General features: G+C 35.8%; 1 protein-coding gene and 1 long non-coding RNA gene across 4 annotated transcripts in view; one reads left to right on the top strand and one right to left on the bottom strand.

The window, feature by feature from the left end:
- The window catches only part of LOC135834789 (voltage-dependent T-type calcium channel subunit alpha-1H-like), a 472,203-nt gene that overhangs the window by 386,856 nt on the left and 70,660 nt on the right, over positions 1-14,687 (top strand). For all 3 annotated transcript variants that reach the window (XM_065348765.1, XM_065348758.1, XM_065348773.1), the window contains exons 7-8: positions 10,682-10,964; positions 11,744-11,836. In XM_065348765.1, coding sequence (XP_065204837.1) covers positions 10,682-10,964; positions 11,744-11,836 — 376 coding nt within the window. The remainder of the gene's footprint in view (positions 1-10,681; positions 10,965-11,743; positions 11,837-14,687) is intronic.
- LOC135834927 (uncharacterized) overlaps positions 1-14,687 on the bottom strand; it is a 191,803-nt gene that overhangs the window by 121,309 nt on the left and 55,807 nt on the right. Inside the window, exon 3 of the long non-coding RNA XR_010556794.1 lies at positions 11,093-11,127. This is a non-coding gene — a long non-coding RNA (uncharacterized LOC135834927). The remainder of the gene's footprint in view (positions 1-11,092; positions 11,128-14,687) is intronic.

Raw genomic sequence — 14,687 nt, 5'->3', positions numbered from 1 at the left:
TAGGGTGAATTGAAAAACATATTATGCGTCTAGATCTTATCCAAATTCACTTGGAAAAATGTTGATTTTCGCGATTTACTACATTTAAACCTTCGTTTGCCACTCTAAAAGTAACCTCAAATTTGACCCACTTATCGGAACAGGAAGGTGCAGGAACTCGAAAGGCATTTTTCTGCTTTGATGGATGAGAATCAGCGGTGGTTTGTGATTCCACTAAGGGGACTCGTAGCTCCACCACCCCCTTTTCACCAACATTCAACTCGGATAATACTACTCACTTTTAGGTGTCACATATGTATTTTCTAATTAGTTTCAAACTTGAAAAGCAAGAAAAATTAAACAAAACGTAGTTAATTTGCATTTGTTTAATTAAGTATAGTATAATTCGAAGAACAAACTTACAAAATATTAGTGAAACCAGCAATGACGATATACAAAAAATTAAAAAAAAACGTCATCAGACAAAATTATTTATAAATAAAATATGAACATGATCATATGCAAAAATTGACATTTGTAAATTACGCGAATTCGTGAACATTCAATGAAAATAAAAATTAAAGAACATTATTGTTTGACGAAAAGAAAAGGAATGAATGATGCGAGACATTTTCCGAGTATCATAACAAAGAAAAAACCAAAAAACCGAACACGGCCAAATATTATTGGAAAAATTTGCGAATGCCCTGAAAAATCGGAAAAATCAACGAATTAATTTTGAGACACGAATTTAGGTCGTTACATTAGTGCATCCTGATTTTATAAAACATTCACAGAAATATAAACTATGTACGTGTACTTGACTGTATGAAAAACAAATAAGCACTTACACTTGAAAAACAAGTAATGTAAAAGCCCAAACCTACATGAAAGGTAAAAATATTACTTAAGTATCTGGAAAATTGCAACTGAGTAACCTTATAAAAAATAAAGTATTTTTTCATTCATTCGCATGTCTACCTAATTGTAAATTATTCGTTATTCTTCAGAACATTCGCTTCTCGCAAAAAGGCATCGAGTAATTTATTCATCATTTTGTCAAATCGCTGATCAACATTTTGCAATAATTTTTCATCGCGCGCAGCAATTTTAGCGTCGATTACGAGTTCCAAATCGCTTGTTTGCTCATTGAGTAATTTATTCATCATTTTGCCAAATCGTTGATCAACATTTTGCAATAATTTTTCATCACGCGCAGCAATTTTAGCCTCTTTTTGAAGTTTCAAAAAGCTTATTTGCTCGCTTGACTCAAGAACAAATTCACTTACAAATTGATGTTTGGATGACTTGTTCTTTGAGACATCTGTCAACGTACCTTGATTTTTATTTTTGGCCAGGTGGGATCGCTTTCGCTTTTCTAAAATTTCTTCAGCATTTTTTACAATGGTAGACGGCATTTTGCCAAAATTTTTCTCGGTGATTACTATTCTGTTACTTTTGGTTGAGTATACCTTAACTGCCGTTGTTTCATCAATGAATACCTTACCGAATAATTTGTCACGCAAAAATCTGTATCCCTTTTCAAGTTGTGTCTTTGTTCTACATCTGCGAACGTGACGGAAAGGATTGCTGATGGCTAGGCGTTCTATTTGGGAGATGAGTTTTGCTCTAGATATTAGAGCAACTGTTTCAACGTCCTCCATGATGGCGCGTATGTCGCTGACAGCCAAACCATTAAGTAGATTGTAAAGTATCATGCTGACTAAGAAGACGAAAAGTATGAAAAACACGTGGCCATAACTAAAACTCGAATTAAGCGGTAGAGCGGAAGCCTCAAATTCGCCTGTCATCATGAGAATCGATTTGAAAAATGACATTTGCAGGTCTTGCCACGAATTCACCGAATTTTCATTCGTTCCATCTGTAGTATTGACGTTGGCTTGATTCTGCGACGACGATGCGCGTCCCCTGGTTTTATTTCTGAATAAAATGAAGAAGCTGTACGCGAAAGATGCGACCAGAATCGAGTATAAAAGGAGAAATTTGGCAAAATTCAACGCCACCTTTTTGAACATTTCTATGTAAATGGAGAGTGACGGTTGCTTACCGAGTAATAATATCAACCCGATCCACGATGATAGAATAACGATTGCGGCTAAATGTGTATTGATTTGATTCACGAAGAGAAAACCAATCACCACGATCATTGTAATTTCCAACCAATTTTCTGGTATACTGAAGTACTCCCGAATTGAAACAGAGAATTGGCACAGTTCTCGTAGAATAAGTATGATGTAAAGTGGAAATATTATTAGCCACATCCACAAGGATACGTCGCATGGAATGGGTGATGCATCGCGATTATTTGCCGCGTCAGTTGATCCTGAGCCGTTGAAGTTGGACGATGATGGTAGACAATCTCGAATTAGAAAAATATACGTGCTCAGAGCCAAACAAAATGATAAATAGAATGCCAAATTAATGAAATAATACTTTTTAACGAGACGCCATTTCAAATAGAGCAAGCTTTTCGTGAGTGGATGCTTGTATAATTTTCTCATTTCAGTTATTGATTCAAATTGAGCGAAAAAATTCCCTTTGCTTCTGGTAGCAATGGAATATAGGTCTAGTTGCGTGAATATTCTGTAATGGAATATTATTGGATTGTCCTTATCATTACGGGTCAACACGGATTCTCCACATGAACGAATGCACTCATCAAAATAACGTCCTATGATTGTAGCTGAAATCGAAGTCAACAAAGATTGATCCTTTAGGTACAGTTTGGCGCCTGCTCTGAGAAGTAACTTGATGGCGAATTCGTTGTTGTGTTTTAACGCATAATGAAGAGCTGTCCTATTACTCTTGTCTATCCATTCTATATATAGTTTGGTATGCATTAGAGTTGGTTTATCCGTAAATTTCCTCAGTTCCAGAAGTGATTCCAGTATCATACAATGACCGCGAGTTGAACAATTGCGATCTTGCATAAATTGCATACCATGCAACACTAGATGCAAAACTGATCCACTTCCACCTGTATTTTGCAGTTCAACATCGGGTATGCTCAAGAATTTATTGAATATTTCGTAGTGACCGCCAAAACCGGCCAGCATTATTGGCGTCACATGTTGTGCAAATTCATTGAAATATGGAACAAGCTCATTCAATAGGACATTTTTTTTCAACAACGCGTCTACCACGTCGATGTAATTGTATTCGCATGCTACATGTAAGTATGTAAACATTGTAATTTCTTGTCGTCCATCATTCAGCAGTTCTGTGTTAATCTCGGCTATTCGTCTGACAAATAATTCAGGAACACCTTTTTCAAGGTATAAAAATAAAATTTTCTGGAGCTCACTCGGTGATGGTGTTGGGAAGTCTGCTTCCAGCTGCGAATATTTTTGCAATATTATTTCGCGACAACTAAAAACGCGTCCCTGAGAATCCTTTTGAAATTCCTTGTCAACATCGAAGAACTTGATGAACAGCCGAACTGCATCAATGCTTCCCTGGAGCAGAATCAGGTGTTGACCTTCTGGACGACCGTCGTTGAATCTATCGTGTACCGTGGAATAGGAGCGAGCTAGGAGCGTAATTGCCTCGATGTCGTTTTCTTCAACAGCTACTTTCATAATATTAGCATTCTCATTTCCTGATACGGATGAGAAGTATACGCCGTCCCAGATCTTGTACAACAAATATTGGTCTGAATTACTGAACATTTCATGAATCTTTAATTTACCAGTCTTTTCATCCTTGCGCCAAATATTAACACCGTTTTTTATCAGTTCGAAAATGTAATGCTCATTTCTCGGGTACCTGTTGGCCAAATCTAATAACGTTCCATTATTTGGCTCGCCGTAAAAGTAATCAACGTCTATGTCCGAATATTCTAAGAGTCTTTTGAAATCTTCAAATCTGTACTCCATGAACGAAGACAGTAGCTTTTTTTGATTCCTCATTTTTCTTAAGAATCGAGCACGGATAACTATGAAACTGATAAGTTGCACGAAAAAAACAAACGACGAGACATGCACTATATTTTACATTCGCAGTACGCGATTAACATCAAAACTAGGATACTATATAAAATGCGATTCGTGATTGATGATATGTACCAACGTTGCAGCTAATTTTACGTCAATTTGGAAGGAAGCTATAATCTCACATTTCCTGTAAACCGGCGGTTTATATGTGAGTTTCCGTTTTGTTTTGCGTCAATCGATTACTAAAACGGTAAAACCAAATCTGCATTCAAAAATCACATCATTGGTCATCTCATGAAGAATGTTGACGATCAAACCATCGTACAGTGAGGGAGATAAGTTACAACATTTGTGGCGAAATTATAATGGTAGAATTTTTTGTCGATAACACAGGGCAACCGCAAATTTGTGTTTCGGTTGAAAATGAAAAATCTGTTGGAAGCTCTAGGAATTTTCAATAAGTCGCTAGAGACACCAAAATGACTTGAACTCACCTGCAGTCGACTTGATAGCGGGTTGAAATTGGAGTGCATCCAGTTCCGGCTCCGTTCGGTAAAATTTTATGGGAATTTCGAGCGTTGAAAAATTTGCTGGAGGCTCCAAACGACTTGAAATCAACCTGCAGTCAACTTCATAGCGTATTGAAATTAGTTTACAGAATAAATTTCGGTTTTTCAACTGCACATTTTGACGAAATTTTGTGGAAATTTCAAGTTTCAAAAATTTGCTGGAGGCTCTAGAACTACTCAAAATGATTTGAAACCGTTTCCAATCGATTTGGCAGATCGAAAATAGGGTATATTATCCTAAATTACAGCTCTCTAGGTCAGTTTGGTTAAATTTTGATTTTTTTCTCATTTTTCGACTTACAAATTTAATTTCAAAAATTCACCAAAAATCGAAAAAGGCATTCAGCACTTGAAATTTTGGTTAGTGATAAATTTTTGCATGGTCTTTAGATCTAGATTTGTCCTTTTCAAGGAATTTTGTACTAGCTATCTATCAAAATGTCCGCCATTTTGTTAGTAAACTCAATTTTTTTGGCAAGTTCGCTTTAAAATGATCCTTAGGATGTCCTCTTTAAAGAAAAAGTTATCCCAGAGGATCGGGCAGAGGGGGTGCAATTATTCCTATTGTCATACGCCGGGCTGAAACAAATACCCAAAATGTTTGTACGATCGAAATAAATTACTAACTTACTTCATTTTATGAAATCAACGCTAAATCTACTACCAAAAGCAACAATTGAAACAAAAAAAATTGCTCAAAAATTGAAACATGTCAACCTGTGTTTTTACAACCTTTCACCAGTCTAAGAAAACATCCAAACTCTATCCAGATTTAATCACTACTCCAGTCGTTCATTTTAATTCCCTTCGCAATTCAATTTACTCGCACAGCTTCAATCATCGAGCGATTAGGCTAAAACACATAGTCGAAAAAAGGGAACGAGAACAGCAGCGAAGAAAAGAACGCCGAGTTAAAAATTTCATATTCGATATTATTCGCCATAAATACACATTTTCTCGCACGCGAATACACCAAAAAACGGAGAATATAAGCGTAATTCGCGAATACGTGCAGGAAGAAGAAGAGAAGAGAAAAAAGGGAAAGTGAAAGGAAGGGCAGCTGAGATGAAGCAAGCAAAGCAGCCCGAGGATAGGATGGTTTTTTTCGGTAATAGGATAAAAATTTCCTCTATTCGAGAAATACATTTATATTCGTTTTGAAGACGATATAAGTGATTGTGATAGATTTTAATACTCGTATTTTCCGGTAATTTTTCCCTTCAAAGTTTTATCCTCTCTGCACCATTCTTGCCATCTGTATACTCGGAATAGGGAAAGTGATAGGGGGAGGGGAATGCTGGTAAACACGAAGAAGGATATATTCTCGTAATATGAGTGCTTCGAGTTATTTAGAATGTATTCCTTCTCCTCGCTCGTGTTTGTTTTCTAGCAACGATGACTAATACATAGAAAGAGAAAAAAAACGTGTTGGTTCCTCGAAATTTTTTTCTTTTTTTTTCGATACATTGAATAATCGATTCGTAGATGAAAAAAAGGGAGTTAAAATTAAAAAAAGAAAAGAAAAGAAAGAAAGTAATCAAAAACAGATGTAACGAAGTGAATTTCATATCGTTAGTTCGACTTCTCTTTTCTCTCGTTTGAAACATTTATCGGAATTGATACTACCAGAGCAACCGATTAATATTCTGTGCGAAAGGATGAAAGGGGGGAAAAACACACACACAGAACGGACGATGGATAAAAGGCCAAAAATATTAAACTAACGAAGTCCTACTGGTTTTCTTTGTACTGGGAAAATTGATATTGGTCGAGGTACAGGGGGTCGAAAAAAAAGAGGATCTAGACGTTTTATATATGTCACAAGCTATATACATATTATTCACGTTTACAAAAGTATACAACTTGTGTAGATACACACAGATAGGATAGGTAAATATAAAGATAGGTAGGCTATAGTACGTCTACATTATTCGTATCACTGTCTGTGAGGCACGAGGAAAAAGAGAGGTTGGCGGAGCAGGCGCGATGCGGTATAGAAACGAGACGAGAAACGAGTTAGAAACGATGAGGGTGCTAATTAGAGTTGTTAGGTGAAATTGGACGAGCTCGTTTAGACCATTTCAGCCGTTAGCAATTATTGTTAAGCGTGTTGTGTATAAGCTTTTACCGCTTTAAATGCCAAGTACCCGGAAAATAATATCTTGCCGCGTTTTTCATTCGTTATTTTCAGCCAAGGTGAACTTTTTTCATACTCGCAAGTCGCAATACTCGTACATGTAAACGTACGACGACAACAACCAACCAGAGATCCGCTATTTGAAAACTTTTTACCCCTTTTATTTTCGACGAGACAACGAGCGAGGTAGCCTCACACTCGACTATTTTATAATTCTAGAAGATCCTTAATACCATACATGTACATGCGAAGATAATTGGCTGGAGTTTTTCTACATATATAACAATACATAAGGCAAAGATGAACAAACACGTGAGATTTCATATCGTCGTCGTCATCATCATCATGTTGGGAAATAAGTTGGTACTTACATTAGTACCTATATGAAGAGAAAGAAAATACCACACAATCAGAATGAGTTCTTTGTGCGGTTGATTAGCGTAGCTTTGATTTCGATACGGTGGTGGTTGCAAAAGCGAAATGTAATTTGTTTGGGGGATAATTTAATCATCAAATGGGTTGCCAATTTGATAGCTCGACTAAACGACGTCGAATGAGCGCTTTTCTTTTTCACTTTACGCTTTTTGTACTCGTACATGAATTAAGTTTATGTGCTCGTGCTAAAGGATAAACATCGGGTTTACATGGGGCGCGATCTTTGTGCGAGAAATTCTCAAAAACCGTTGCCTTAATTTAAAAGTGTTATTTGATCGTTGTTTCGTAGCTGATTTATTCAACAAAGGCGTGAAAATGTTGCCTTTCGGTGAACAAAAGGTTTCTTTGCGGTTTGAGATGTGTTTCTGTAAAGATCATAGGTAGGCGAGGAGGAGAAGCGGGAAATTGAGTTATGTGGGAGTTGTGATTGAGAAAATTATTTGGGATCCATGGAATTAGGCAGAGAAGGAGGAAGGTTAATTTTGATTCAATGTGCTCAAATTTAATCTATCAACTCACATTTTTACTACGTCTCCTAACCTCGAGTTTTTGCAAAACACAATTAAATTTCAAAAGTAGGTGTGAAAATCAGTCAAAAATGTAAGTATTGCTCTTGTGTCCGTGAATGTTACAAAAATTAAAATCAATTATATTCTTCCTTTCTCTCCACTTACCCGATAAAAGTAAACCTCCTGTTGCTTCTTTGATTGCTAAGATTCTGAAAATCCTGTATTTCGAATTAAAAATTTTGTCAAAACATTCTGAAGATGAACTTTTTTCAAAATGTGGATTTTTAGAGAGCTCTGTATTACAGAGAATAACTAAATATAATTTTCGAAGCATCCCTCTCCCTTCATTCAGATAGTCCAATGATCACATTATGGTGACTCGTATTTAAAATGAAACTCTGAAAGTGAGAGTGTCGATGAAAACAAAATCAAATAATTGGAGTGAAATCGAGAACTCCGAAAATAAAATAGGATCATTTCTGAAATAATCCAGAAAATAAAGTGAGCTCCCCTCCCTCCCTCCCTCCCCCCTTCTTCCGAAAATGAAATTTAAAACTAAAAATTAAAAACTCAGCGAAAAATGAAACCAAACTGAACATATTAATAGAATTAAAACCATAAAATGAAATCGAAAATTGAATTTAGAATTCCTAAAATTGCATCGCAATAACTAAAAATACAATCAAATCAAAACATGAAGAAAGCCAAACTGAAAAGTTTCAGAAATAAAATCGAAAACTGGAAGCAAAACCAAAAAGTCTGAAGCTGAAATTAGAAACTAAAAAAATACGAGTAAATACAGTAGGGTCATTCTCAACCAAAATGTGCACGACGAAGGGTCGCCGTGCGTGAGAAGACCGACTTTTCTTCAAATACAAATCTTTAGCGAACAAATTGAGTTACTTTTTTTTAGAACTTTTGTACAGCAATTGAACTGTTTACAATCGAATCGAATCATTTAAGAACGATTGATGATTAAATAAATTGATTGATTTCTTGGTGAATCATTCGCAAACAGATCATTAATTTAGGATTGATTTGATTTTTGTGAAGGTATTGCATAGGAATTGATCCATTTTCAAGCGAAGTGAATCGAATCGAATCATTCACAACCGATTGGCAATTGAACAAATTGATTGATTTGTAGGTGAATCACTCGCATGAGAATTGATTAATAGTTGGTGAATCATTCACGAACGAATTGATTCGCACAACTGACTCGTTCGCGAACAAATCGAACAATTTACTTGACTTTTAGTCAATCATTCACGAACAAATTGAATACATTTTGGTGATTCATTCGCGAACGAATTGAATACATTTTGGTGAATCATTCGCGAACGAATTGAATAAATTTTGGTGAATCATGCGCGAACGAATTGAATGATTTTTGGTGGATTATTCGCGAATGAATCGATTCATAAACTCAACTTTTGGTGAATCATTCGCGAACGAATGGATTTATTTACTCAACTTTTGATGAATCATTCACGAACAAATTGAATCATTTTTGCTGAATCATTCGGGAACAAATTCAATAATTTTTTATGAATAATTCGCGAACGAATTGAATAATTTATTGGTAAATCATTTGCGAACGAATTGATTCTTATAAGTGACTCGTTCGCGAGCGAATCGATTCATTTACTCAACTTGTGGTGAATCATTCACGTACGAATTGAATAATTTTTTGTGAATCACTCGCGAACGAATTTATTTGTATAAGTGACTCGTTCGCGAACGAATCGGTTCATTTACTCAACTTTTGGTGAATCATTCGCGAACAAATTAAATAATTTTTGGTGAATCATTTGCGAACGAATTTAATAATTTTTAGTGAATCATTCGCGAACGAATGGATTTATTTATTCAACTGTTGCTGAATCATTCACGAACAAATTGAATCATTTTTGCTGAATCTTTCGGGAACAAATTCAATAATTTTTGATGAATAATTCGCGAACGAATTGAATAATTTTTGGTAAATCATTTGCGAACGAATTGACTCTTATAAGTGACTCGTTCGCGAGCGAATCGATTCATTCACTCAACTTTTGGTGAATCATTCGCGAACAAATTCAATAATTTTTGGTGAATCATTTGAGAACGAATTTAATAATTTTTAGTGAATCATTCGCGAACTAATGGATTCATTTATTCAACTTTTGCTGAATCATTCATGAACAAATTAAATAATTTTTGGTGAATCATTCGCGAACGAATTGAATAATTTTCTGTGAATCATTCGCGAACGAATCGATTCATTTACTCAACTTTTGGTGAATCATTCACGAACAAATTAAATAATTTTTGGTGAATCATTCGCGAACGAATTGACTCGTATCAAATACTTGATTTCAAACAATCAGTTTTTGCATGCATCAGTCATTCTCAAAAATAGAACCAGTTTATATTGTTCCAAATAGACTTCCTCACATGTACATGAAAATCATTCGCGATCTGTTTTCATTGAACAGACTCCCAGTTAAAATTCATTTGACCACTTGACTCGATTCTGCCCTAATAAAAGGAAAGCGGTTTATTCAACAACCTCTCAAAAAAATACCCCAATTTTTCTACCAAACAAACCGAAACAAGGCATAAGAACAAAATATGTAAGAGAAAAAAAAAAATAGGCGAAGAAAACCTTAACATTCGACGACACGATTAAATTCTGCGAAGGCCAAAGAAGCTTAACAAACCGTTAGACACTTTGTTTATCTGCATAGTAATAGCCTAAGCAGTTTTTCGCTTGTCTTTTTATTATCTACGTTATCGATAATAATTGTGTGGCGGCGCCACGTCGCTATACAATAATTTCACCGCACATTTCCCATCATCGTAACGTTGTCGGTCGTTTCCCTACATAAGTGTTCGGGTTTTCCTCTACTACATTCTCACTTAATACCAGAGTAAGCTTCATGTAGGTACTATACTCGTGATATAGCACAAAACACAATTTACTATGGAAAGAAGAAAAAAACTACACTCATTTACATATTGTGTACGAGTATATGCATCGATAACATCATCTACTTGATGTCGTAAAAAGTATGTACCTAACATTCGTCATCTTCACAATTCTTCATACCTTTTCAGAGATCTTCCGCCATATTACCAGTACAAAGATCAAGACAGGGATTACATATGCTCGCAACCTGATGCCAATGGTATGCACACTTGTAGCAATATTCCACCGATGAAATTCAACGGAATACCTTGCAACGAAACAGCCAAATCTTGGTCATACAATCAGCCTAGCAATGGATCCTGTGTCAATTGGAATCAATACTATACTGACTGCAAATCCCAGGGTCAGAATCCGTTCCAAGGGACCATCTCGTTTGATAATATTGGTCTAGCGTGGGTCGCTATTTTTGTGGTGAGTATTTTTTCAGTTAATAAGTTGAAAAATCAAATTCATTCAGCTGCCTGATTTTTTTTCCCGAACGTCGTGATCTAGTTCAAGAAATTAGAAAGCAAAGTAAAAATGTCTATTTTTTTTCTTACCTTGCACAATTCAGCTTCTATCCAAATCACGAACCCTGAAATAGAAAAAAATTCGCATTAAAATCTACCCTAAACAGCAAGCTTTTAAAAAAAGGGTCAGCTTGTCATCTGGACCATTTTACACAAACGCACAGCAATCAAAATTAGGTCATTAAAATACACTCGTCGTGTATTATGTACATTTCTCGTTTATATAAAATCGATTCGAATAAACTTGTTGCTGTTATTATTATTCATCCAACGTTTTCGTAAACTTTTTCGCTTCTGGCGTTTGTGAACCAACAAATGAACTTGAAATGTTCTCTTTCCCTGATACATCATAGGTAGGTAGGCCTATAGATTCAACAACGCATAAATACATTCGTCTATAATATACCCTCGTACTACACAACTCTATATAGACATTCGTGAATCTACCAGTTCCCTCTCGCCCCTTGCATTATCGTATATATATATAGGTTGGATATAGGTAGCAGTGAACCTCGCAGCAGCTTAAATATTACTTGTTTCAAAGTTTTAATGAAAGTTTACGTACATCAGAACACTGACTGACTGCGTTTTCCACAAACTCAAACATAGAATAAACTCTTCAAAGTACTGTATACGCCGAGTGGTGTAGGTATATCTAATATTTCATTTGTAAAATTACAGGTAATCAGCTTAGAAGGATGGGTTGATATTATGTATTACGTTCAAGACGCGCATTCCTTCTGGGATTGGATCTACTTCGTATTGCTCATTGTGGTAAGTTGACTACATCACACTATATTGTACTTACATAAATATTGGGTACAAAACGCCAAGTGCCAAGTATATCCAATATCGGTACCTAAAGAATAAAGATCTAGCCTAACTATATAGACTGGGACTTGAAAAATGTCAACCTTGTCCGAAGAATAATATTCACATTTTTACTGTCAAATTATCGAGAAAAACATTCGTCGTTACTTATTTTATTATAATAAAAATTTTTCGAATACATTATTCGACTGGTGTAAGGGAAAATATACAGGGCAAAGAATTATTACACTACCCTGCGTGTATACTCGTACATAAATCTGACATCTTACAACATTAGTTCCGCAATTTATTCACTTTGTAAATTGAATAAGGCACGTCTACGTATCGGTAATAAACACTGATTTTATCATTACTTTTTAAATTCGTTTTCTCGAAAGAAAAATAATGGAGAAAAAAGGTAGAAAAAGTAAACTACTTATGCACAGGACGCGACGACGATTTCAGAGTTTACTTACCCTCAAGAAATTAATTTTTGCTACTTTGAAATCAGTTTTGGAAACTTTAAATGAGAAAAGTCCAACTGTCTCGTGTACTGTATTATTTGAACAGGGTTGCCAGGATTTCAAAGAAATAATTTTCTCCGATTAATCCTGTGATATAGTGGTTCAGATAAAAAATAAATCTGGATAAACACACAGTTTGGCTGATGAAAAGTTTAAACCTTGGTTATGAGGGATTTCAAGAAGTCCTAACTTCATTTTCGATGATTATTCGAGCCCAAAATCCAAAATAGACTCTCGGGGAGGCGAGGGGGGATACCAAACTTGAAATTTTCAAAAAATACAACATTCGAATCAAATCAAGAGGGTAGGTGCAAACAAAAATTTACAATCGAGATTCTTAGATGCTGCAGCCCTCTTCTTCCCTCTTCTCCACCACTTTACTTCCTCTCCTCCCCCTCCCCAACTTGAGTAGGATTATTTAAAATCAGTGAATCAAACAGTTGATGATCCACAAGATTCACAAAAACTTTATTCTTTTTGTTCTATCCCAAAACTGGAAAATACGTAAAAAAAATGAACCTCACAGAATAATTTTGACTTCATATGATCCATCCAAAAAAAGAACCTAGGCACGTGCCAAAATTTTTGACAACAACGAAAATCTTTCTGATACGAAAATTTATTAAAAAATTGAAATGCATAATCTGGAGACAAGGACATTTTGTAGAGACAGATTGTGATGCATTTTCGGTCGCGTATGCGAGAGAAATTCGTTCTGCCTCTAGCCAACATTAAAGATAGTTTCGTAATACGACACCTAGCGGATTAGTTCACTCTATACTTCGTAACGAGAGAACATACGCTAGAAAAACCAGTCATTTGGCGACTCCCGATGATAAAACATCGGATATCAATGTTCCGGAGATGGTATAGGACCACCTATACCATGCTATTTGCGTAAATCTAATGGACTAAATTAGTAGCACAAGTCCAGTCATATACGAAATATGAACTGGTAAAGCAAGTGATCTATTTCGAATATGTTCTGTGTTCCAGTTACGTTGATAGAGTCGTTCAGATGCACTCGGGTCCAGGAGTTATTACGTAAAACATCCGAGGATCCTTATTGTAAATCTCATCTAAATGAGTAACATATATGGACCTTCCCACATCCGTGTACTGTTCCCTATTCCCTGTGGTGATGTGCATTGCACTTTCTTAGGCATGAATATGCTATCTCTCCTTTTCGTAATACTGTACAGGCCAGTATAAATAATATAGCTTGAGTAAGTTGTTATTATGTACTTGAATAAACAATACATGGAATGACAACTGAAGATGTGTTTCTTATTTCGTAAGGTATATATTATTAGGTAATTGTCTGTGTGGTATACGTAAATACACTCAGTGTCCGAAAAGTAGGTAACGAGGCGGTAAGTCGCCAGGTACCTATGAAGCTCTCAGAAGCTAGGTACTGCTAGACCTCAAGTAGGTAGCTAGCATATGTGAGACCTATACATGGAGATGTGCTTGTAACAGCACCATCACAATGTGCAGAATATATCTCCACATTTGGCGCCCCCGGGTGGGCGCGAAGTGTTGAAACACTGTTCCAGAATAATTCCAGTGAATATTTCGTAATTTCAACACTCCTGAAAATATCAACTTCAGGCAGAAGCGCCTACCTACTCATCTGCTCATACCTATTTTTGCATGGGACACATTTTTATTCAATGTACGTGTTCGTGTTTATTTATAAGAAGAAATAGTTATAAGAAGATTAAATTTAAGGAATTATCCGGAGATATTCCAGAAGAAAAGATTTCGTAAGAACCTACTGCAGAGGTAATTTCGCAATTCAATTCAGATGGATTATTGAAGGCCATTCGCGTAATATGATACACGTTGCATGTTCAAAACGTGTTGAAATGTTACCTATTTATTTCATGTGTAATCAGCAACGTGAGGTAGGTAATACCTACTCGTCAACGATATATTACGTAAAACAGCCAATTCGTTATGAAAATTTGTTCAGATAACACTCTCAAACAATAAGAGTATTGGAGCAGGTTTTTGGCTGAAAATAAAATACACTGTACAATGTAAAATCTATCGAACGGATATGTACGATGTATTATTTCGAGGCTAGACCATCTGAGCACATTATTTCGAAGTGCAAAGAGGAAGGGAAGATTATCTACTCCCACTATACTTATTTTTCATCGATGGTACTAGCTAGCGGACCAAGCAACGATACGGAGTTCATATGTTTATTTTCTCTGCTATGAGAAGGTGTTCCATTTCTGTTATCATCAAGCGTTGCTTAGGCAATTTCCATCAAGTGAATATTT

This window comes from Planococcus citri, chromosome 1 (genome assembly GCF_950023065.1).
Source record: "Planococcus citri chromosome 1, ihPlaCitr1.1, whole genome shotgun sequence".
In the NCBI taxonomy this organism is placed as follows: Eukaryota; Metazoa; Arthropoda; class Insecta; order Hemiptera; family Pseudococcidae; genus Planococcus; species Planococcus citri.
The sequence above is the reverse complement of the archived record's forward strand: the minus strand, read 5'-3'. Positions and strand labels throughout refer to the sequence as shown.